The sequence below is a fragment of the Arvicanthis niloticus genome, chromosome 11, assembly GCF_011762505.2.
Source record: "Arvicanthis niloticus isolate mArvNil1 chromosome 11, mArvNil1.pat.X, whole genome shotgun sequence".
Taxonomy (NCBI): domain Eukaryota; kingdom Metazoa; phylum Chordata; class Mammalia; order Rodentia; family Muridae; genus Arvicanthis; species Arvicanthis niloticus.
In genome coordinates this window covers 59,903,929-59,930,339 of record NC_047668.1, presented here as the reverse complement: position 1 = coordinate 59,930,339, position 26,411 = coordinate 59,903,929, and the positions used below count along the sequence as shown (strand labels likewise).

The 26,411-nt window shown below is 39.2% G+C and overlaps 1 protein-coding gene across 2 annotated transcripts in view; it reads left to right on the top strand.

The window, feature by feature from the left end:
- Window positions 1-26,411, top strand: part of Babam2 (BRISC and BRCA1 A complex member 2) — a 374,321-nt gene that overhangs the window by 66,574 nt on the left and 281,336 nt on the right. For both annotated transcript variants that reach the window (XM_034514429.2, XM_034514431.2), the window contains exon 4: window positions 21,632-21,726. In XM_034514429.2, the coding sequence (XP_034370320.1) occupies window positions 21,632-21,726 (95 nt within the window). The remainder of the gene's footprint in view (window positions 1-21,631; window positions 21,727-26,411) is intronic.

Genomic DNA, 26,411 nt, shown 5'->3' with positions numbered 1-26,411 from the left:
CTGGGCCCCCTCACATCAATCATTAATCAAGAAAATGCTGAACAGAGTTGTCTACAGGCAATTGGATGGGAGGCATTTTCCCAATTAAAATTTTCTTTCTAGATAGCTCTAGCTTATGGCTAGTTGTCATGAAAAGACATGTGTGACCGAACAGGCCAGTCATCCACTTGGTATCATCCTTGTCGGGACTTCTTGTGGCTTTCATTGAAATAGAAGCTAAGCATCCCAAACCTATCAGATTGCAGGGAAGAGAGGCTCCATAGCCAAATACCACATGCAAGTCCACCAGCCCAGTGATGCTCAGCATGGCAAAGCTCTGCTTCACTCTGGGCTTGGCCTCCAGTTTGGCCAGTAAGTCATATAATGTTTCTTTGCCTCATGGCTGAAGATATATAAAATAATAAACTCGCCTGTGCATGTGTGTGTGTGTGTGTATGTGTGTGTGTGTGTGTGTGTGTGTGTGTGTGTGTGTGTCTGGTATGTGAGTTTTTTTGGGAGGAGTATGTATCTGGGTGTTTTTAGAATGGAGAACATTTTGGCATCATCTAATTTACTGCACATGAGAGCAGTTTCTTAATTGTACCCCTGGTAAGTGATGTGTGTGTGTATGTGTGTGTGTGTGTGTGTGTGTGTGTGTGTGTGTGTGTGTGTGTGTTTATCATGAAGACAAAACAATTGTATTTCCTCATCTATGTGATAGTTTTATGGTGCTGAAAGGAATAGTTCTCAGAATGCTTGTCTAAATTTGTTACCTGAACCACATTTCCTTTGAAAGTAACGATCCTTTTAATAAATGTGACTTCTAGAATTACTGTAGTAAGTGTCTGCATTAAAGAAGTGCACATAATGGCAGCAGCCCTTCCATGAAAGAAATCCCAGTTACATTATTTAAGGAAAATGGTTTTCTGTTGAGGTCTGTGATCCACTTGGACTTGAGTTTTGTGCAGGGCTATAGATATGGATCTCTCTGCATTCTTCTATAGTCAGACATTCAGTTAGTCCAGCACTGTTTGTTAAAGATGCTCTCTTTTTTCCCCATTGTATAGTTTTGGCTTCGTTGTCAAAAAAAAAAAAAAAAAAAAAAAAAATAAAGTGTCCATAATGTGTGGGTTTATTTTTAGGTCTTCAATTCAATTCCATTGATCAACCTGTATGTTTTTATGCCAATACCCTGTGGTTTTTATTACAGCTGCTCTGTAGTACATCTTGAAATCAGGAATGATGATACCTCCAGATGATACCTCTTTTATTGTACAGGATTGTTTTAGCTATCCTGAGGGGTTTTTTTTTTCATATGAAATTGATATTGTTCTTAGAGTAATATATTCTGAAGATGACGGCTTAGTTATTACATGGATACTGGCTAAGACTCAAGTTGATGCCACTATATATCAAGTAGATTTGTGGCAAGTCAAACAATCATGGAAAGTAGTGTTATTTGTTCAATGTTTGTCTGAATGATTTATATGTATTTGATTCAACATGGAAGTCACTGTGATACATTTTAACTTGTCCTGGTAGTTTAGTATGTTAGATTAGAAGCAATGCATGCAAAAATTGTAAAGGTGTTTATTTCTTTTGATAAAGGAAAACAAGTTATTAAAAAGATCTGGGAGAGATGGCATGAACCCATGCTGAGATGAGACTACTGGAAACACAGTCTTCTTGTGGATCACTAGGAACACTGAGTCCCTGGTACTACACAAGCAAAACAGAACATCATGGTCATACTGCAAAAAGTAACAAGTGCTCTTAAGTCTTTAATTGGTGGTAAAGTTTTACTGCTTGGTGTGTATATATATACACACATACACAAATGTATGCATATATACACATATGTAGTAAGGTGTGTGCTTTACAGCTTTTGTATACTGGTAGTGTATATGTTGCAATATGTTGATGTTGTTAGGTTTCATATTATGGTCAGCTTACCGCTTCTTTCTGCCTTCTGTTCTGCCCTCTCTCATCCTCTTCCTGCTTTAATCCTTCTACCACTTTTTGTTCTTTCACCCTTGTTTTCAGTTTGTTTATAATGAACCTGGATCATTTGTTCTATAATTTCCTGTCGGCCGAATTTGGATTGCTTCATTCTGTGTCTCAGTAAACACATTCTTGCTTTTGCATATTCTGTATGAACTGCTAATTTTCTCTAGAGGCTTATTCAAATTTAAGTTTATTTTTCCCAGAAGAAAATTTCTTAAGGTAGCATATTTTCTATCGAGAGCGCTATGATGTCTGGTTGTCACTGTCTGTTAGTGCCAAAGATTAAATTGGGAACTTATGTGTGCTAAATACACATGGTACTGTTGTGCAAGCCCAAGTTTTATATACAGCCTTTAATTGTCTTTGTTTAGATCATTAATTTCTTAAAAGTTACAAAATGAACTGGGCCTGATAGCATGACTTATTATCCGAACATTCAGGAAGTGGAAGCAGGAGAATTACAACTTTGAGGCTAGTCTGAGCACATAATACATTACTGTTATATGCACATAATAAGTATTATAAACACATAAAAGACCCAGTTTCCAGTCTCAAGTTGAGAAATTGTGACATTCCACTAATATATCTTATTAGTTTACTGGTTGGACTATGTCTTAGTTTAGGTTTTATTGCTGTTAAGAGATACCATGACCACAGCAGCTCTTATAAAGCAAAGCATTTAATTGTAGCTGGCTTATGGTTCAGAGATTTCATCCATTATTTTCATGGAGGGAAGCATGGTGTCATGCAGGCAGACATGGTGCTGGCAAGGTAGTGGAGAGTACTACATCTGGATGATAGGCAGCAGGTAGCAAGAGAGTGACACTGGGCCTGGCTTGAATATTGAAACTTGAATACTTTCTCCAGCAAGGCTACGTCAATGCAACAAGAGCATACCTCATAATAGTACCAGTCCCTGTGAACCTGTGGGGTCCATTTTCACTCGAACCATTATGGATTATTTCTCTGAATGTAATATTTTCCTGATCAAGTAGTTGGTAATTATGGGTTTCAAAGCTTTAGGAAGGATAGTAAAAATACTTAATGTTAGTCTTAGTAACCGATTTTCAAAATGAATTTTTTAAAACTACTGATTTTTAAAAGTGTCATTAGTTCATGACTTTTAATATCATTTGTCCAACCTACTCATTATTGTTATTGATGTTTAATTGACCCACCTTGTTGAAGTGACCCCAAAGTCTTAGATTTCCCAGTTTCTGGTATGAGTAACTGACTTTTCTCATCTTGTCCTTTTTCTTCCAGGGCTCAGGCTTGCCTTTCCTCTCCTCATTTCTCACAGGTTTAGACTCTTACAGGAGAAGCACCATACTTTGCAAAAATGCCTGGCTCTATTTAGTCAGCAGATGAGCCTCTGTTCCAGGGCTCAGGTTATGCCTTTGGTTGGTCTGCCAGACCCTTTTTGTTTGTTTGTTTTAAGTTTCTCTGTTTGGTCAGTTTTTGGATCTTTCCTTTCCTTGCCTCTGGGTACAGTGTGCTGCCTTCTTCAGTAGCTGTGGGGTAGAAACGGAAGCTCATGTTCTTTACACTCAGTGCTGTTTCCTGTGGGGACACTGAGTGAGCAAAATCAGCCGAGAGGCGATTGTGAAAACTCACACAGGGCTGTGGTGTGATATTAAAGCTTCTGTTTTTCTAAGAGGAACAGATATTTCTTTATCAAGCAGCCAGACTTCCTGCTTTAGATTGGATTCTAGAAATAAGAGACCCCAGACAAGGACTTGAGTGTGTGTAATTTGTCTGCGAGGTGATTTCTGAAGGTCCAAGAAGTACTGCTGTTCTACTTGCTTCCTCCCGCTGTGATAACACCAGGACCAAAAGCAGCTCAGGGGAGGAAAGGCTTTTTATTTGGTTCACAGTTCATCATGAGGGAAATCAGGACAGGAACTGAAGAAGAGACCCTAAAGGAACACTGCATAAGAGGCTTGTGCACTGCCTTATGCTTAGTTTTCTTGTGCAGGCCAGGGGTACCTTTAGATTAGATTCTAGGAACAGGAGACTCCAGACAAGGACTTGAGTGTATGTAATTTGTCTGCGAGGTGATTTCTGAAGGTGCAGGAAGTACTATCACGTCACTGTGACATGGGCTAGCCCCTTCTACATCAGTCATCAATAAAGACAGTCTCACAGACATGGCCGTAGGCCAATGTGATGCGGATAACTCCTCAATTGACGTTTCTCTTTCCCAGTTGTTTCAAATTGATGCTAAGAACTACTAGTACAACTGGGGAAGAGAGAAAGGAGAAGTGGGAGACACCACTATACGACGCTTTAGAGATTAGCTTCCTGTGGGTAAGTGAGATTCAATTCCATTGGTCCCTTCGTAACTGTGTAGGACTTGCCTGGAATTGTTTCAGGGTAAAGAAGTGCATGTATCTGTTCTTAAGGCCTTCACTATCAAGCAGTTCGGTCTCAGATACTCTCCTCCCTGTCTCTGTCTCTGCCTCTGTCTCTGTCTCTGTCTCTGTTTCCGTCTTCCTCTGCCTCCCCACTCACTGCACTTTAAGCCAGAGAATGTCCTTTGCAGGCTGATGTAGGTGCTTGAGCTGATGGACAGCTAGCTTATGGCAGCAACTTTTTCTTAAACAGGGATAGAGTTCAGCGAGAGAAGGATGTGATTTTGCTCCCAAGGGACCATTTGACAATGTCAGTTTTGATTATTACAAGGGAGGGATGAGAAGAGTTCCTGGTCAGCATGTGGTAGGTGGAGGCTAGGGATGCTTCTAACCTTATCACAATGTATAGAACAAGCCTCTGTAGCAAAGACTTATTCATCCCCAACTATGGTATGACTGAGAAACACTGGTGATAGATCTGGTGAGCTCACAAATTCCAGATAACACTGTCATCTTCCACCCCCTCCCACATTACGTACATAAATACATACATACATACATACATACATACATACACACATATACACATGTGCATACACTTCTATATTTATAAACTTAAATCTGGACTCTGCATCTGAGAGGAAACAGGCAATATTATGAATCTGGCTTATTTCACTTAACAGAATGGCCTATAATTCCATTCAAGTTCCAAAAGAAGTCATAATTATATTTTCCTTTACAGCGGAACACAATTCCATTGTGTATGTGTACCATACTTGCCCTATTCATTTATCTGTTCCTGGAAATCTAGACTAGATCATTTTTTAAACTTTTTTATTTTTTGCCTATTGTCAGCAGTACAGGAGAAACATGGATGTGGAAGCACCTCTGTGGTGTGCTGACAGGTGTGGTATAGCTGGATGGTGTGGCAGTGCTAAGTTAGTTTTTGAGGGCCCTCTACACTGGTGAATGGTTTCCAGAGTGACAGCTCCAGCCGATGTTCTCACGAGCAGTGTAGAAAGGTTCTTCCCTATGTCCTCACCAACTCTTCCTGCCGTTTGTTTCCTTGATGGTAGCCATTCCAACTGGGGCGAGACAGAATCTTGCAAAGCACTGTGAATTTGCATTTCTCAGTTTTAAAAAATGAAATCTACCTATAAAAAACTGGAACAATTATACAACAAATATAAGTTTTATATAATTTATTGGTTGTTAACATTTTGCTACTAAAATCTCTGTGCTCACAGATATGTATTTATAAGCAGATATGAATATACAGTTTTATCTATCTGTGTTTTTTTCACAGAACCATTTTTAAAATAATCTGAAAATATGTTCCTATTTCACCCCTAAATACTTTAGTCTGTATTTTCTGAAGAAAAAACAGATTTTAACCTGAAAAAAATCTCAGGGCTGGTGTCATCATAAAGAAATTTTAAATAGTTACAGTAGTCTTTCTTCTTTTCTATTATGTTTTTATTTTATTATGTTATTTATTCAGGGTCTCATTATATAGGCTAGACTGGCATCAAATTATAGAACTTCCTACCTCAGATTCCTGAGTCTTGGGATCATTTTAGGCTCAGTAACAATCTGTTAGCTCCCCCGGAGGTGATCAAACAGTACCCATTGACTATAGCTAGTTAATATTCTTTAATCTAGGGTAGTTTGTGTATCTTTAACTTGTGTTTTGTTCCTTACAATGTTAGCAGCTTTAGAGAGTCCAAGCTTGTAGCTTTCTTGGCTCAATTTGATGTGGGGCTTTCCTCTGCAGGGTTTATTTAGGTGAAGCATTTGGTCACACGTTTGTAGCAGATCATGGTGCACCCTTCAGTGCTTGGCCATGTGCTTCATTTTAGATGGCTTCTTCCAAAGTTTTTCAAACTTTGGAAACTTTATAGACTTTACAAAGATACTTCCCCCTTTATAGTTAATTAGTAATTTATGAAGTGACTTTGAGATTATATATGATCCTCTAGTAACATTTTGTTGGGTGGTTTTAGTATGATCTAATGATTCCATCTTGAATTCTTTATTTCTGTCTGTTTATAGCTTGTTTTTTAAAAAGTATTTTGTGTCTTGAGATCAAATCTCCTAGATTACATGGTGTATTAGGACTGTATGGTATGGTATGAAGTATTCCCTAGAAGGTTCCTATGTTGAGGCTTGGTCCCCAGCTCATGGTGCTATTGAGAAGTGACTGGATTATCAGTGGGTTGATGTGTCGGTGAGTTAACAGTTGAAGAGCCTATTCGGAGTCAGAGCCTACTGGAGGTGACTCAGAAGGGCCTCTCTTGTTACAGACCCCTTTCTTCTGGCCCTGTATACTTAACTGGTTCCCACAGGCAAGTAGCTTTCTCCACTGTACCATTCCATCTTGTCTCTCTCTTGCTGTAGTCCAAAGCAGTAGATCCCACTGACCATGGACTGAACCCCTGAAAGCATAGGCCTGACATGATCTATCCTTCTTTATGCCAGTTTCCCAGATATGTTGTCACAGGAAAATAAGGCTCACTAATACAAGGACAAAGTCTCTTAACTCTTTCCATGTCACTGATACTGCCTATAGTAGTATATATGCTTCATATTTTTTGAGCAATTGAGTGGACTTATAAATGAAGACTCCTTAAGAGATGAGCAAAAAGCCCTGGATCCCGTCAGTTTAACCTAGATGTTTCTATTTACATTTTCCTTTTTTCATTTTCCTTAGGCACGGAGTACTTGATTGCCATCCCCGCCTCTCCACCCCCCAATTGCTTTCCATTTCAAGACTGTTTTCAGAGTCTACTGAATGGCAATGTCTCCTTTCTTCCTTGTAAATGCAAAGCTGCTTAGCATGATTTCCCCTTTCCCTATTTGTGATCCATATTAGACCATTAGCCAGGCAGAATCCCAAGCTAAGGTGGGAAGGTCTAGACACTGATACCAGTCTCAGTTACATAGTGAGAGCCCACCTCAATAAAAGGATAAATCTAAAAATGAAGCCAACCTTTTGATCTCTCTCACAGTGCCGTTTACCTGATCGGAAGTGAGATGTAAGTGTGGAGTAGTCCAGAGGTTGCACTGAGGTCACGGGTTTCTGAGAGTGTGCATACATCCGCATTCCTCCTGTGCTCACAGGTCCTAACCCTGATCTTTAGCACAGCATAAGAAGATGACAGCAGCAACATCTCATTTGCCACTTTCCTATAGTTTTGTTTTTCCAGATTCTTATTTTTTCATAAAAGCTATCACTACTGATTTGTTTTAAAAATAAGATTTAATTCCCAACTAGTTTTTAAAACTACAGCCATCATAGAAGATGGAGACGGTTTCTTTTCTTTTTTAATGAGGTCAATTGCGTTGAGGTCATTAAAGAAGAATTGGTAATAAATTGCACTAATGAAACAGCTTGTGAATATGCATTAGGAGATTACGAAGACTAAAGCTTTCTGCAGTAGAATATTCATTGCTTATTAAACTAATGCTAATTTATAGCAGTTGGTTTAAAATATTGTTATTTTATGCCTTGAAGTAAGTATACAAAAATACGGGTTAAAAGTTCACTTAAAACTTACTTTAATATCTAAGGACAGGTCATTCTATGCCTTTCATAATTAGACTGAATTTCATAGAGTCAGTGACATAGTAGAGTCTAGTTTTCTGTTTTCTTTTTTTTTCTTTTTTTTTTTTTTCGAGACAGGGTTTCTCTGTGTAGCCCTGGTTGTCTTGGAACTCACTCTGTAGACCAGGCTGGCCTCGAACTCAGAAATCCACCTGCCTCTGCCTCCCAAGTGCTGGGATTAAAGGCGTGCGCCACCACCGCCCGGCGAGTCTAGTTTTCTGAAAACTGTCCTTTCTTCTCTCTGCCTGTACTGGGCCTGGACCTTGGGCCTGATACATGTTAGATGTATGCTTTGCCACTTAGCCACTTAGTCCTCTTTTTATTTTGAGAAAGCATCTTGCCAAGTTGTCCAGGCTGGCCTTGAACTTGTGATCCTCTTGTGTAGGTAAAAATGGCTGGGGAACGCAGGGTTCCTCACCCCAGTCTGTTGGCTGGGAACGCTCTGGGTTCCTCCAGCTGGAAGTTAGGCCCAGTTGCTCACTAAAGGCCTCTCCACAGCTCCTCACAGCATGGCCCCAACACACTAGGAAGTCTTTGGGTTTCCAAAATGGGTTTATTAACATGGTGGATGGTGGATGGATCTGGATGCACCCCCCCATAAAACCCAGGGCGGACCTGAGTTAAATAGGGAGGGGAAGAGGGGGGAGGTACTGGGGAGGAATGTTTAATTGGCTCCACCCTCTGGCCTTCAGGTACCTTATTAGTATGTAAATCTTTCTAGGGCCTGGGGCCTGTTTATCCCACCCACCTGTGTATGTGACTGAAGGGTGCAGGTTGAATGGAGATCTGACCTCCTGTCCACAGCCCTTGCCTCACCTCCTGTTTGGGGTTATAGGCATGCATCCAAAACCCTGAGTCTGTAAACTGCTGAAAGATCTGGTTTTAAAATTTTTTATTGTTATTATTACTTATTATTTACCAAATAGAGATATGATAGGTATTGTTAAATGAGTTAGGGCCACTGTGTAGAATGATCCTAACAGTGTACTTAACATCATTGTGGAAAGTTAAGGAAGAACATGATTTATAGGTATGTTTTTCTCTCTCTTCATCTCTCCAAGGTCTCACTCTAGTCCAGACTGGCCTAAGACAACAATTTTCCTGCCTCGGCCTCCCAAGGGCTAGTATTACAGGCAAGCAGAACCATATTCTTTCTTTTTCAATATAAGAAAGAACCTTCCCTAGCCACTAATAACTGCAGAGAACAGAATATGCTGGCTGAGGGACTGAGCATATTTCCCTGGAACTGGTCATGGAGAGCTGGGTGGCTTTTCTCTCCTTTCATTCCCTTTTTGTTCTTCCTTCTGAGTCAGGGTTTGCTCCTGTACTGTCCAGATATCACTACTAGCCACATGTAGCAGTAGACTTTGACATGAGACCAGTCTGAATTGAAATGTAATGTGTGAAATACATGACAGATTCTGAAGTTTTATTATTAAAAAGAATATCATCCACCTCATAACTTTTATATTGGTTACCCTTTTATATTAATTATATTGATTACCTACTTTTATATTGATTATATTGTTTCATTTTATATTTGAATATATATATATAAATAAATAAATAAAACCACTGAGATTAATTATCTGTTCAAGATAGGGAAGAGTAAACATCCTCTACCTCATCTTGCTCATGATTTGTGAGTAAATCCCCCCAGAATATAGGACATGGCTGAGGACTCTGAAGATAGAAAAGCTGTTGACATGTGCAAGAGTTTGGTTCAGTCTCGAATGTCTTAAAGCTAACTGAGAAGCCAAGTTAAAAGCTTCCATGTAACTCTATTTGTATGATGTTCTTGAGAAGTAACTTTAAAGGAACAAGGAGAGCAGAGGCTTTTGTGGATGAGAGGAAGTATCAAAGTCTAGTCACAAAGGGATGGAGGAAGGCTGTTCTGGAGAAAGAATTATTCTGTGCCCACATGTTGGTGATATTATACACAGGTTTATGTGTAATAATACAGCTTGTGTAACATATAAAAAGAAAATTTGCTAAACATAAAAAGTTAAAATTTAATTTAATTTGTTTCCATTTTACCCTTTGGTGTGGTTGCCAGTGTGTCCAAACTGGTGGCTTGCACTATCATGTGCCATTTGGTGCTTCCCATAGTGGAAATGCCAAGTCTGGAGAGGAGGATTTGTTGGAAGGATGTCCTGGAAGGAGAGCAAAGACATGGAGATGGCCCACAGCTAGTTGCCCCTATTTTCACTTTTTTCCTACAAATATATTTTCAGTGCCTAGTACATGAAGACTATACTCCTCTCTGATGTAATTCTTTATAGTCTGTTTTCTTTCGTAGTAGAAAAGACAGTCTTTCAGGACAAAACATGCCCTATACAATAAAACATTACCATATTAATTATTGCTCATCAGTGATATCTTTCAATTTATAGGCAAAATGGTACTTGACAAGTTTTTCAACATATTAATGATGATATGCTTGGGATCTGTATTCAGTTCACAATTATCCAGTTGATATTATTGTTTAATTTTTTTTCCCCAAGAGGCACTGATGAGTTGATCTATGGATATTATGAAGGTGATGTCCTGGTGGGTGGCCTTTCTTTTTCTCAGCTTGATGCAAGGTAGAGTTATCTGGGAAGAGGAACCTCAATTGAGAAACAGATTGTCTGCATTGCTTGGCAGTTGATAGAGGAGTGTTGCTGAACCCAGATAACTCTACTCAAATCGTCCCAGTGGTGGCAGCCGTGTTCCTTGCTACCTACACCAATGTTTTGGGTTTTCAAAAGAAACATACACAGAGCCTTATATTTTAATATGCCTTAAACATCTTAATGGTTGGGCCACTTCCAAATCTCTGTGTGGCTAAAACACTCCCCTCTGATATTCTTGAGTTATTACTTACTAAAACTTATATTCTATCTTGGCTATCCTAGACCCAGACCTGCGGTGCTCTCAGGCTGAGTTCCCCCAGCACCTACATGACAGCTGTGTTCTCTGTCCAGCATACCTCAGACATGGCTTCTACTCCTTTCCTGATATAGCAGCTATCTTCCTTCCTGCTCCTTCCTTAGTCTCTTGCCCAGGACCTAAAATCTGGCTTTTGTCTCTCTGCCCAGCCATTGGCCACTGGGGGCAGGGTCCCTCAGTATTTTACATGTGGATGTGTGAATTCTCATGCAATTTTGGGGACCAAATTAACATAATACATGCAGGATTATACCAAACCCACAACATTTCTCCCCCTTTTTGTCCACTAAAAAGGCCTTTTCTCTCAGATATACATTGAACTGAATTATGACAGTTATGTAAACTATAATGTATGATATATAACAATGATGTCCAGTCCATCAATTTTTGTCAATTTAGGTATATTACTTTAACATTTATCCTAATTTAAAGAGTCTACAGTTCTATACCTGAATTGTGTTTTGATGTTAACTTGCATTACCATCTGAAAACTATCCTTTCAAATCTAGATCTTCTTTAATGCTAAACAACTTAACTTTGATTATGAGACATTAACTAGTCTTCAATCCCATCAGAAATCTGAGAACAAATTAAATATTATCTGAATAGATAGGAACCACAAAAAATAGCTTCCAAAACTTAAAGAATCTGTAGAGACAGCTGACAACGTGGATAGTCCCTTATACCTCAAAACATTGGTGCATCTGTCTTCAGCCTTCTAGCCAAGAAACATCTGATAGACTTGAAGTGAAGCAGGAACTATGAAGGACTAGCTTACCCTGTCTTGGCAGAGCTAAGCTGTCAAGTATCCAGCATCATGTGTCCTTTCCTGGATAGTACTTTTGCCTCCAGATGAATTAGGGTATTTCTTGCCTGGTGGCTACCTTGCCACTACTGGAACAACTCTACATGGAGGTTATGATGCTTAGTATCTTCTTTGAACTGTAAAGTGGGTACTGTTAGGAGCAGCCATGTCATCTAGTCAAAAGATCTATTAATATATCTACAACAGAGGAGGGCCTGGCCTATGGGAGTGGTGGCACCCCTGACAGATGATACTGGGTAGTATAAGAAAGTAAGCTGCTTGAGCCATAAGGAACAAACTAGTAAGCAGCATATCCCTATGGCTTCTGCTTCAGTTCCTGCTTCAGGTTCGTGCCTTATCTTGTCCTGATGATGGATTGTAACCCATAAGCCAAGTAAAATGTTTCCTCTCCAGATTGCTTTTGGTTATAGTGTTTTATACAGAGTAGAAAACTAAATGTGATGGGTGGTTTCCAGGAGCATGCCTGGCCAGTCTGTTGCTGGTTGAGTTAGGAATGCCAACCCTAAATGGGAGTTGGATCTTGGTCTAAAGAAATTAAAATGTAATAAGGTCCAGTTTAAAACCCTGAGGTAGATTCCAAAATTCAACTCTCCCTAAGTAGGAGAGAGGGACATGTAGGTTAGCTGTAGTATGAAAGGGAAAGTCTGAGGTTTTAGTTGGCATGAAGCATAATACTGCCAACAACCTATTTCAGTTTGCCATGATATTTAACACTAGAAGGCTGGTATCTATAATGAAGGCATGGGTTTTCTCCTGCTTGGTTTTAGATATTATTCTTGAAGAAAGTCTTGGGCACATTCAGAGACAAGGAGCAGCATGATCGAGTTAGATGAGGAATAGTGGAGGAAACTAGGTTGCACAGCTTGGCCAAGAAGTCAGAAGACTGCCTTCAAAGAGAGTTGGGGTTATGACACTGAAGAGAAAGTTGTTTTATAAACTCCTAAGAACAAGTGGATAGAGGTTTTTTTTTTTGGGGGGGGGGTTAGTGGAATTTAAATTTCAGCATAAGGAAACATTGTGTAGTTGAAGCTAATTCTTAGAAATGAGCCACCTCTTTTGTCTTCTGTAAAACTCTGCTGCTTAAGCTTGCCTTCCATTTTGATTCTCTCCTTTATTCTGATGTTTTCTAGCCTGACCCTCTCTCCTCATACTTGGGTTCATAGTAAATAAGCACGTAACAGAGCAGTTTAGAAGAATCATCTGAATTCTTTATTGCAGCCGTGCTTGCTCACGGTCATTCCTACTGGGAAGTAGACAGAGTGGGATAGCCCTAATTCACTGGGCTAGGTGGAGCCTGTGGACAGGCTGTGTTTCTTCTGTTTGGAGTGGAGTTAGAACATGTGGTCTGCTTGGCCGCTTTGGTGACTATACCCCTAAGATGCCCGATGCCTTCTGGAGAGTGTCATGTGCCATGGCGCAAGTGTAGAAAGCTGCCTTGAACCTGGATTTCTGTGCATTTGTACATGTGTTATTCCAGGAAGCAGTTTTGATGCACATCTGGAAAGAAATTTCCTGAGCATTGGTCCTTCTGTGGTAGACTGGCAAGTTTCAGAGGGTAATGTCAAACAAGACTTGAAACTGCTTTTGCTGTTAGGTGGCTATTGCGCTTCTAAAGTCTCCGTGTTTCCTTGCTTGCTTTCTCTCTTAACCTCACCTCAAATCACCTCAGATCCTATTTTTATTTCTTTGTTCTCCTGCCTACTCTTGGTTTTTATGACAGGTTGAAGTAAGCAGTGCCCAAGTCACCTGTACTGAGTGCTCACATTCTCTTCTCCAGGGTGAGATAAAGGAAACACAGTGTTATTGCCTTTCCCTGTGATTTGTGTGTCTTTATGTCCCCACCAAGTCAGCCTCGAGGGCAGCTGCTGTGCTTTCTACTTCCTGTATAACTCCCAGATGTCCTGTGTGTGCATCTGTGCAGAGTGCACTTTTAATAACTGTTCTTGACTGATTTACTCACTGTTCTTCATAGCAAGAACACAGTGCCACACGGTCCTTCAAGGAACCCACTGAGCATCGAGGCAAATGTTTCAGAAGGTCTTCCTTTGAGGCTGGGAGTTCAACTCTGAGAGAGTTACAACAGTGTGAGATCTCAAAAAGCATTTAAATGGCTTTATTTGTGTTAAAAAATGGTCATATAATATTTTTTGCTACATCTAACATAGCAAATACGCATCTCTATTACATATTTCTCAAAAGATCTTTTCAATTAGGGTATAATAATTTGGTATACAATTTTATTCTTTTGGAAAAGAAAAACTTTACTGTGAATTTAGATGTTTTTCTTTGTCTTAAACCAAAAAATTAACTAAAATTTAATGATACATTTTAAACATGTTTTTAGTACTCTTTAAAAAAGATATTTAAGAAAGTTTTTAAAAAGTGAAAATATTTTATAAGTATTCATATTATAAAGATCATTTTTTACTTTGAAAAAGAGGCCATTGTAGAGTTCTTTAAGTATAGAACTACAATTGCATTTTCAACATGACTTTATTTACAAAAAATAGATTTACCCATAACCATTCAGTAAAAGTTTTATAATTTATTTGTGTTTAACATCATATTTCTTTAAAGTGGGGCGGTTTTTGCATCAGACTAGAAAAATAACAGCTTTATTGAATATAATTCACATACCATACAATCCACCCTTTAATGTGTATTATCTAGTGGTTTCAGTATAGTCACAAAGTTGTGCAACCATTGCCACTAATTCTACATTTCCATCACTACAAAAGGAAATCTAACTGTTGGCATTCACTCTCTTTCTCCTATCCCCAGGGGATCACCAAGTTACTTCTGCCTCTACGTTTGTACATTTTGAACATTTCATATAAATGAATAAGTGACCTTCCCTCATCTTTAAATCTTAGCATTAATGATTTCAAAGTTGATCTACATTGTAGCATATATAATAATTAGATATACTCCTCTGTCTCTCCCCACCTTTCTTTCTCTTGCTTTACATTTATTTATCTACTCTTCAGTTGATGGACATTAGATGTGTATATGTTTTGGCTTTTATGAATTATGCTTGTATGGGTATTCATGTACATGGTTTTAGGTGGGCGTGGTTTCAGTTCTCTTGGGACCTCTAAAGGAAGAGCTGCAGAGTCCGATGGATAACTCTGTTTAACTTTCTGAGGAACTGCCAGGCCATTCACATGTGCCATTTTGTATCCTGCTTACTATGGTATAATGCAGCCTTTGCATTACTTGTTATTGTTTGTCTTTTTTATTATGGCATCCTAGTGAGCAGTGGCATGGCATCTCATTCTGATTCTGATGATACCTCTCCCTGGTGTCTCATTGAACATTTTATGGGCTTTTTGGCCACTTGTAAGTGGAGGAACATCTCATAACAGTGTTTCACAATTTAAAATTTAAGCTGACTTTTTATAACTGAGTTGTTAGTTTTCTTTATATATTTTATATGTTTTATGTGCTTCTGTGTATATTCTGTATATTATTATTATTTTATTATTTTTTGGTTTTTCGAGACAAGGTTTCTCTGTATAGCCCTGGCTGTCCTGGAACTCACTCTGTAGACCAGGCTGGCCTCGAACTCAGAAATCCACCTGCCTCTGCCTCCCAAGTGCTGGGATTAAAGGTGTGCGCCACCACCACCCGGCCTGTATATTATTTATTAGATATGTTGTTTGTCAAATTTTCTTCCATTTTATGGGCTTTTTTGCTTTCTAGGTAGTGTTCTCTGAAGGACAATAGCTTTTAATTTTGATGAAGTTTGACTTATCCTTTGTTGGTGGTGTTACTTGACTTGCTTTTGGGTGGAAGAAACTCTTAGTGCTTTCCAGAGAGACAGAATCAGCATAATATACACACAGAGGAGAGTTATTAGTATTAGGATCTGACCCATATGGGCATGAAGGTTGGGAAGTTTTATGATAGACTATCTATAAGCTATCATTGTGGGATGCTGGCCTGTAGTATGGCTAGGCCCATTTAGAAAGCCCCAGAACTGGAGATCCAATGATGCCATTCTCAGGGTGAGGCCAAAGGCCAAGAGACCCCAGAGGATGCTGGTATAAGTCATGCTGGGTTCTCCCCACTTTGTCCACTCACATTGACATGTCAGTCTCCTGTGGACACATACATGTATACACACCTCACAGCCATGCCTTAACTGTTTCCCAGCTAGTCCTTCAGTCGAGTTGATCCCCAAAGTTAATCACTATAGAAACGACTGCCTGATCCAGTGTTTTGAGGATTCATTCTTAAGCTTCCTGTAGTATTTCTTTCATTTTTGTTATTACCTTTAGACCTTTCATCTATTTTGTATTAGTTTTTTTATATTATGTAAAATTAGGGTCCACTTCATACATTGGCTGCCCAGTTGTCTCCACAATATCTGTTGAAAAGATACTTTAAAAATGATTTTATTTGTATTGTTATCTATACATATAGGTGTTGATCTGAGTGAGTATATGCCACTTGTGTGTGGGTACAGGCAGAGACCAGAAGAGCATGTATGATCCCCTGAAGCTGGAGATACAGGTGGTTCTGAACTGCCCCATGTGGATACTGGCAGCTGAACTTGGTCCTCCACAGAAGTAGTATGTACTTCGCCATCTTAACCAAGCTTTTTTTTTCAGTGCTTGAGATAAGACTCAGAGCTTCCCACATTAGACAAGTGGCAAGTCCTTTACTGCTGAACACCTTTAACCCCTAAATTCATTTTTTCCTTGGGGATGGGAATGGGCAGTATCTTACTATAGGGCCTGGGATAGCCTAGACCTTGGTATATAGCCTAGGCAGACCTCAGATTCACAATCCTCCTGCTTCAGACTCCTGAGTCCAGTTATTGTTATGTTTAACAGATTTTTTTCTTTTTTTAATTCTGACTTTTGAGACAAGGTCTTGCTGTATTAGCCTAAGGTGGCTTCAAAATTGATATTAGCTCATGCTGACTCCCCTAACCCAGGATCCTCCTGCCTGAGCTTCCAAAAGGGCTGGGATTACAAGTGTGTGTCACAACACCCAGCTTCAAGATTGAAGGTTTAAGTGTCTGTTTTAGTATTGTTAGATACAGTCACAGGAACTCTCTGACTATGTGAACAGACTTGATACCGTTAACAGCAGCTCCTGCTTGTTTACTCTCCCCAGCCACTGGCTCCCACCATTCTGCTTCCTATGAAGCATAATAGTGTCTGTCTTTTAATTAATTTAACTTGCCACAATGCCTTTAGAGTTCATCCATGTTGTAGTATTTGTCACAATTCACTTTCTTTTAAGGCTGAATCATATCCCCTGTATGGCATGTTTTTATTCATTCATGTGTTGATGGGCTCTTGGGTTGTTTCTACTCTTATATGTCTGTTGGAAATTATGCTATCATGAAAATACATATTGGAGCCCTTATTTTTAATTTGGGACCTCTAGTGTATAAAGTTTATATTTTCTTAAATTTCTTCCTAAGCAAATTATATTCTCAGAAGTGGGATTTTTGGATCATATGATTATGTATTTTTAATTTTTAAAGAGCCACCATTCTGTTTCTTATAGCAACATTATTTTACACTCCTGCCAACACTGCTAAGGGCTTGGCTTTCTCTGCATCTTTCCCCACAATGTTTTGTTGTTGTTGTTTGTTTGTTTTAATAGCTGCTATCATAATGGGTGCAAGAATGTAAAATGATTTATATTGAGGGAAATGAATTGCCTTGCAGCTCTGTGAAGAAGTTGACCCTAAGAGTGAAAGGTTATTTTAAAATTTTATTTATTTATTTATTTGTTTGTTTGTTTATAGATATGGTGTCATGTAGCCAAGACTAGCTTAGAACTTGTTATGTAGCTGAGATTACCTTGAACTCCCAATCCCACTGTTTCTCAGGTGCTGCTTTGTAGGCATGTATCACCAGGCCTGTGCAACCCTGAATTGCAGTGTGGTTCTATCAGTTGATGTCTGCTGATGTCCAGCATTATAGTCCCTAGTTGCTGTGACTGACTTTGTAGCAGCCATTGAGAAATAGGAATCCTTATTTTGTTTTTTCTTCCTCTGCCTCTCCCTTGCTTTCAAGAGTCTTTGGAGCTGTCTAGAGGTCTTGCATTTCTATGTGACTTTTAGAATTGGCCTTTCAATTTGTTCAGAGAATCGGTTGGGGATTTTGTGTGGGTTATGTGAAATCTGTAGATCAGTGGAGCATTATTAGTGTTCTGATATGTGAAGATGTATTTCCATTTACATAGGCCTTTTGTAATTGATTAACAATGTTTTATGGTTTACAGTGTATAAAGTTTGTATTTCCTTAAATTTATTCCTAAGCAAAATTTTTTATTCCACTGTAAATGGAATTGTTTTCTTAATTTAATTTTGGGATTTTTCCTTGCTAGTATACAGAAATGGGAGTTTTTGTTTGGTTTTGCATTTTTTTTATTTATCTTGTGTCTGGAAACCTCTTTGAAACTGCTTATTAGTCCACATAGTATTTTTCCTTTTTGATTTGTTAAGATTTACCATATGCAGAACTAAATCACCTGTGGGAGAGGTGGGTTTGTTTTTTTCCCCTCCTTCCAATATTGATTCTTCTTTTCCTGCCCTGGCTAGAGCCTCCTGTACAACACAGAACAGGACCAACAGGACTGGATATCCTGGAATTGCAGCTCTAGTGTTAACTGGTCTGGAAAGAGTTATTACCGACATTGTTCTTTTGGGAAGTTGAAAATTTAGATTTTTTTCCTTTCTCTAGTAACTAAAACAATGCAGTTTCTTGTATTGGAACTGATTGGCTGATTGACTGATCTCAGTACTAGGGTTTGAATCCAGGGCCTTGTATATTCTGGGCAAGTGGTTTTCCACTGAGCCCTGCCTAAGCCTTTTTGTTACTCCAGTTCCCAGTACTTGTAACTTAGTGTTTCCCCAAATTTCTGATGCCTGTGCTCTATTAACTTAATGAGAAACATTCTAAAAGTGATTAGGTAAGCAACCTTAAAGACACATTTCCAGTGAGTCAGTCCAGTGAGTGTGCTTTCCTTAGGGATTCCTGCTTGCCAATATATGGGGATAGAATAAGTAATGAAGAAAGACATACTGTCTCTTCTGGAGACTCTTATCCATGCCTTGGACTGATGTATTAGCACTTTGGAAGTTTAGAATTCATAGGGTGTAGTTGGCAGTTGAAGATAGTGATATTGATGGTTTGTAAAGGAGATTGTTTGATTCTGCAGTCAACTCCTGTCAGTACATTTTCTCCCTTAAACTGAGTCCCCACTGGAAGCTCTGGAGGTAATGCTGCTGTACTTTGTAATTTACTACAGACTTTCTCAGTACTTAGATATCCGTTCAAAGAATGGAGGACCCTTTTCATATTCCCAGCATTTCTAAAATAGATTTCCCCTGAGCTGTGCTTTGCCTTGGAAGAGTTGTGAAATGACCATAAGCCCCATGTTCTCTGGGTGCTTGAAATATATAATAAGAAGAGCAAGCATGTCTACTCCCATATACTGTGTACTGTGGTTCTGGGTGTTCCTTTTTTTGTTTTTTTGTATTGGGTAATCATTTAAAAATTGAAAGTATTTATTTCTTCATCAAATATATTTTGATTACAGTTTCACCTCCCCCAACTCCTCCCAGATCCTTCCCACTTCCTCACCCTTCCAAATCCACACCCATTCTACACTCATTTGCTTTTTCTCATTAGAACATAAATGAATAACTTTAACTGTCCCCCCACCCCCAACCCAAACCAAACCAAACCAATCCAAACCAAAAAAAAAATGAGCGGAGGAATAAAAAGAGCCAGAGGGGGAAACGCACAAGAAACACATGGACACAGAGATGACACAGAAATTGAACATAATCAGAAGAAAACCATACTATATCAGGCAAAAACCATGTAAGGGATGGGGGAGACCAGACCAAGCAGGGTGAGACAAAAATCTCTCCAGAAGTACTATTGTGTTCATTTTGTATTGCTGTCTACTGCTGGGCATAGGGTCTGCCATTAAGTGTGCTTTGTATCTCCTGTGAGACTGTTGGGGAAAACTAATTTTATTTTTATTTTATTTTATTTCATTTTGATGGTTATCAATTGGAGATACAGCTTTTAGGTTAGAAGTGGGAACTTACATCCACCTCCTCTCTCAGCAGTGAGAGTACATCTGGCTTAGGCCTGCGCAGGCCCTGCATGCTGCCACAGCCTATGAGTTCATATGTGTGTCAGTCCTGTTGTGTCTAGAAGGTTCTGTGTGTTCTCATCTCCAGCACTCACTAAGTCCCTTGAGGATGAATATTTTTGAATTAACAGTGTGTGCCACAGTGCCTCATATGTAGTTTATTATAACTGTTAACATTAATAGATCCATAAAACAACCTAGGGCTGTAACCAAATACTCAAGCAGTGTTGTGGCCAAGCAGTATTGATGAGTTTCAAAATTAACATTGATCAGTATTTTGCAGATTTATGAGGGGAGGCACTGTGCAGGAGAAGCTAATATGAATGGGCTCATGAGTAGTGTATGGGCCCCATTGGAGTTGGGTGCTGTAGTATTTGGGAGGCATTGAGTAGATCATAGTGGCCAGAGTAGATGGCTTGTATTGGCTTGTAGACTGACAGGAGGGTGCGCAAATAGGGAGGAACATCATATTTTGGAAGGCGCAAGTACCAGATTGTAAAGTTTACCTTTACTATATTGAACATTAGAGAATTATTGAAATTTTCTGAGCTACAAGTTTTCCGACAATATGGTACTTTAATAAGATTTAATAAGAGGGTATGATTGAGTTATTTCAGTGTTTGGTTCTTTATTAGTAGAAGAACTCATTGGTTTTAGTGCCTACTGTAGGCCCTAAAGCAAAGTTCAGTTCCTTATTCAGTGAAAGTAGGAGAGTGTAGACTGGGTGATCTGGATAGAGCTGTGGGCAGCACGGAAGTCCATGTGAGTTCATTTTTATTGCTTCTGAGCCTGGGGTGAAATGCCTTGTGCATAGACATGTAAGGACTCAGTGCGGAACTGAAGCCGGAATGTTTCATTTTGGGTGGGATTACGTAAATCTTATCCTTTGGACATTGAAAGTGAGTGGACTGACAATTGTGTTGTATGTAGGAGTTGTGTATGTTCATAGAAATATACACAGATGAAATACAGCCCAGTGTATGTTAGATTGCCTACAACTAATCTGCTTACTAATAAGTATGAGCAGAAAGGTGGGGACTAAATTTTTGGCTGAGTAGAAGAACACAGGAGCTGAGTAAGGAAGAGAAGGAACAGGCGACCTCACACCACTAGTGTGCTCATGAGACCCTGCAACTTGTTATAGCTGAGAATATCACCACTACCAACACTACACTTGTGTATGCTTGTTGAGGGTTACCATTCTGAATGCCATATGTGGTGCAGAGCACGCTTGTCTCCTCCACACAGTAAGTCTGTCTGCTGTGGCAGTACCATGGTACTGCTCACGTACTGATAAAGAACCAGAAGGGTGAATGCTCAAAGCTTTTCTAAGGTCTCTGACTTAACAGTGGTTAGGGACCCTGAAATGTAACTGGGGACTCTTTGACTTCAAGCCAGATGCCCTTCCCATTACATATATCAAAGGGATGTGTGTTTAATTTCTAGAGGGCAAGGACTGTGTTTACACAGATCAGTTTTCAGTAGAGGCATCTTAATTAGCAGACAGTGATTGGACAGTTGTGTTTCCTGTAAAAACAATCAGCATATGTGTTCACAGAGCTGCTTCTACTTTCCTCCTGGGGTATTTATAGTCACAGTGTAGTGCACTTTTTTGATTGCTTATTGTGGATGGTAATTTCAAAGAGGATATCAGTTCTTTTATCTGAAGAATTAATCATTCAGAAAGTACTTTGCAAATTTGTTTCTTAAACTAAATATAAATTTCTTTAAGTTCTTGATGCATTTTTCAGAATGCCCATTTGCAAGGGACTAAGAAGAGCTTGTCATTTTCCTACCTTTTAGGGGACATAATTTTCAACGCTCAGTACCCTGAGCTGCCTCCCGATTTCATCTTTGGAGAGGATGCTGAGTTCCTGCCAGACCCCTCTGCTCTGCACGTGAGTACTGTGGGCTCACTCTCATGGCCTTTGTGGAAAAGAAAACAAAATTGGCATTTGGTAATTGCTTAGTCAAATGTGGTTTTCCCTTTCTGTGGAATAAATGCAACTCTTCTTGTGCCAAAATCCATAGAGAGGAGAGGGTTTTCATCGAGTTTTACTTTGGGACCATTTCACATTACATCTACAGTGTTGGTTGAAATAATTTTTCTTCAACTTAAAACACATCAAAAACATTTTCTTTGTTTCACTGTGATTGTCCGTGCCTACAGTCAGGTTCTCCAATGTTTAATAGTATTTCAATAAGATACTGTTTTGTTTGCAGGAGTGTTATTGGCTTTTTAGGGGTCTTTTTTTTTTTTTTTGGTTGTTGAAATGAAAGTGTCAAATTTGGACGTGCACATCCATTTTTTTAGTGCCTCACAAGGGAAAAGACCAGACCTAATGTGCTGTATTAAGCTAGACCCTAACCCTGTTGTTGAAATACGTTTCTGGAATTAAAGCAAGAAAACTTACTGGTGGGGAAAAGGGGGTCATGGTACTTGTCTAAGCACACACAGTCTGTGTAACAGTTGGATTTGTGCATGGTCGATGAAGAGTAGGTGCCATTTTGACTCAGTGTTTCTTTCATTTTCCAAAGTCAGATCTGCTGTAATAGACTCTTCAAAGAGGTTTAATTGTTGATTAAAACTGTTTTCTTTGTTTGTTTTCTGGATTTTTCTTTGGTTTACCAAAAATGTGTATTTGATATTTTGATGACTTACTTTGAAATTCCCCCATTCCTCAACCTCCCATTTAAAGGCTAGATGGAGACATTAACATTTCACACAGCTGTAAGAATTCTGTTACCATGAGTTTGTTGTTAGGCTTTTAATAATTTTACATAAAATTTTGCTTGATTAAAAGTTTCTAGTTAAATACTGCTTCCTTGTAAGTCATGGTGGTGTTATTTACCCCATATAACAATCGAGAGGCCTACCTGCAGTAGATGAAACCATAGCATTACTGTATAGTTCTTCCCTGTCTGAAATCTGCCCAGTGGAGGGAGGTCTACATCACATGCCAAAGAAATATCATAGCCTAAGTGTCCCTGGAATTTATAGAAGGTGATCAGAGAAAGCCTTGTAGAGGGGGGTGATGTTTGTCTTCCTCCTTCAAGAGAGAAGGAAAAGTGGTAAGTGTGAGTGGATTCAGATAGGTGAGAGACTGATGCAGATTGGAAGAAGCTGTGGCTCATGTGATGTGGTGTACAAGAGGCTACTGATACAGTTGCTGAAGAGGACATGATGTAAAACAACTACAATGGCTAGGTGCATTTGGTGTTTCAGTTAGGGTTAGTATTGCTATGATAAAACAGCATGACTAAAAGCAGCGTTGAGAGGAAAGGTGGGTTTTGTTTTTGTTTGTTTTAATCTTATAGTTTATAATCTATCATCCTGGGAAGTCAGGGTGAGAACCCAAGGCAGGAACTTGGAGGCAGGAACTGATATAAAGGCCATGAAGGAGTGTAGCTTATTGGCTTATTCATGACTTGGTCAGCCTGCTCTTACACACCCAAGGCCACCCACACAGAGATGATATCACCCACAGTGGTCTGTGCTCTCCCACATCTGTCACTAGTCAAGAGAATGCCTCACAGGCTTGCCTATTGACTGTTCTTATGGAGGCATTCTCTTGGTTGAGAGTCCTTCCTCCCAGATGATTCTGGCTTGTATCCAGTTGACATAAAAATAGTTAACACAAGGACATTGGAGGAGTGCATTAAATGCTGGACCAAGAGCCACTGAAAGAAGAACAGAATGAGAGCTACCTCATGTAACTGTGTTTCATATGATCAGTGAAGGAGAGAGAAATCTACGATCAGAACTGAACATTGTTGAAATAAAGTCTATGGAGAGAGAAAGCATTGGGTTATGCAAGGGAGATAGACCACTGGGATAAAAGGATGAGAAAGTGTTCACAGCCTGTTTTTGGAATTGACTTTACAATTTGCACTATACGTCTTCAGTCTTTGCAAGCGTGGTGAATGGAGAATTTAAGAGCTAGAAAGGGCTCTGAGATTCATCTTACTCCACTCTTCTATTTTTGTACTGAAGAAACGCTGTAGCAGAGCTGATATGGTAATTCCACTCTTATGATGATGTTTCATCCCTGAGTGAAGTTATCATAAGTGCTTTTGAGAAATAAGCTGAAAAAGAACAGTGTTAGGAGGAGGAGGAGGCACAGCCAACAGTGTACTGGATCCAAGAGGAGTTGATTGAGGAAGGCTCACTTCATGGGCCAGTGGTTCAGACAAGTGCAGCGAGGCTATCAGAGCACACTCTTAAAGGTACACACTCTTAAAGGTACACACTTGATATCTGTCTTGCTGAAAACCAAGACAGGATACACTGTAAATGCGATCTCTGGTAGTCGTTTCTCTAGGCACAGCCTGCTCAGGGACTTGTCACTCGGTGTTAATAGGTTAGCATTTAGTTGTGTATTCCACCTGGTCTTCCCTCAACTTCTCTTGATGTACTGGTCATGCTGACTTGTCTACACTTTGAAAGGGAACTTCATCTTATTACCTGTAGGCTGGGAAACAGAACCAGTGTCTGGACTTTTCAAGATTTTTTACTAGAGTACCTACCAAGTATAGAAGGGTATTTTGCACCCTCACAATCTGGGACCATCGGACATACTTGCCAAAGTATGTTCTTTGGCAAGTATGAAATTTGCTTTAAGTTATTGGGCTTACTCATTATAATTCATGAAAAAAATTACATCTAATTTTGTGATCTGTTTGTGTTTTTAATGTAAAAGTATATCGAGTTATAATGATTAAGGGAAAATGAACTCTCCAATATGGTCTAGCTTGAGAAACAAGTCTTAAACACATTTATTCTATTTATTTATCTTGTTCTTCTCCAAAATGTGAGGTGGCTTAAATAAGGGACATGGGTATAGGTAAGAGACGTTAGTATGGGCCTCAGACATCAGCTGAGCCTCTGCTTTAAAGTGAGTTCTGTGAAGGGATCAGTTGTGTGTAAGATACTACAATCTGTACTGGTGCCAGAAGCATCTCAGACATCACAGAGTCATGAAGACACTGAACAAAGGCCTTAGTGGCCCCATGGCTCCCTAGTTTGGATGCATTTAGAATAATTTGGAAAAGGTGTTCTGACTCTAGCTTTCCCGCTGGACCCAGGATTAGGAATCTGGAGAACCCAAGGACAGTCAGGCTTCTATTTGTATGCATCACTCTGATCTGTGCTGGGAACCATTGGCTGAATCGTCTATGAACATTTCCAACAGTGTCCTTTGCCTTTGCTCAACATTGCTCTACTGAAGTAATGTTTTCTATCTAGGGAGTAGCATGCATACATACATACAAATGTAATTTTCAAGAAGCAACTTTATTGGCACATAACTTGTATGCCACATGATTCACCTACTTAAAGTATTAACTCAGTGCTTTTTAGTTGAATTGTGCAATTGTCACAATAATTTAAGGCCCATTGTCATCATACTGAGAAGAAATGCTAAACCTATCAACAGTTACTTCCCTGTCCTTCCCACCCCAGGTAAACACTACTTTGTATTTTGTTTGTATGGATTTGCCTATTTTGAACATTTCATGTAAATAGAAATCATTTCATCTATGTGCACACATATAGTCCTTTCTGACTATTTTCACTTGGCACACTTTTTTATTGTTAAGTAATATTCCGTTATATGTATATACTATATTTTATTTATTCATTTGTCAGTTGATGGATATTAGTGTTGTTTCCGTGTTCTGGTTGTTGACCTACTGCTATTGTTTGGGCATCTTGGTGTTTTCTTGGCTATATAGCTAGGCGTAGAATTATAAGACCAAATAAATGGTAACTCCATATTTAACTTTTTGAATGACTGCATCAATTGTGTTCGAAATGGGTTGTACTGTTTTATAGTCTCACCTAGAATAGTATGTAAGTGTTCTGGTTTCTCTGTGTATTTACTAATACTTATTATTGTCTGTCTTTTAGTTAGCCATCACTGGTAACTCTTCAGTAAATAGTATCTCCTTGTGATTTGGGTTTGTGTTGCTTTCATGATGAGTGATTTGAGCCACTTTTCATGTTGTTGGAGAAGGACTGTTGACATCTTTTACATTACATTGTTGACTGTTGCCTAGTTTTACATTGTCTTTGTCCTTTCTTTTTCTAAATATATTTTTGGTTCAAGTTTTTTTTTTTTTTTTTTTAAATCATATACGTGATTGGCCACACTTTTCCACTTTTCACCCTATTCTGTGGATTGCCCTTTTTGTTCCCTAGGTACTGTTCTGTGTGCACGTGGATGTGTGTGCTTGCCTGTGTGTACATTTGTAGAGTCCGTTTGTCAACTTAGGCATCTTCTGTCACTCTACCATACTTTTTGAGACAGGGTCTCTCATAGATCCCAGAGCTCATCATCTCTGTTGGATCTATCTGTCTCCATCCTGCCTGTGCTGGAACACAGCTGCATGTGACTGGGCTTGGCTTTTGTGTAGTCCTAGGAACCTGAGCTCAGATCCTCATGTATCAGAATTTATGTACCTTACCATCTTTAAAGAGAAGTTTTAAAGTTTGATGAATGTAAATTTATCTTTTTCTCTTGTTGCCTTTGCTTTTGATATTCTAGAAACAATAGCCTAATCCAAGATTGTAAAGATTTAATCT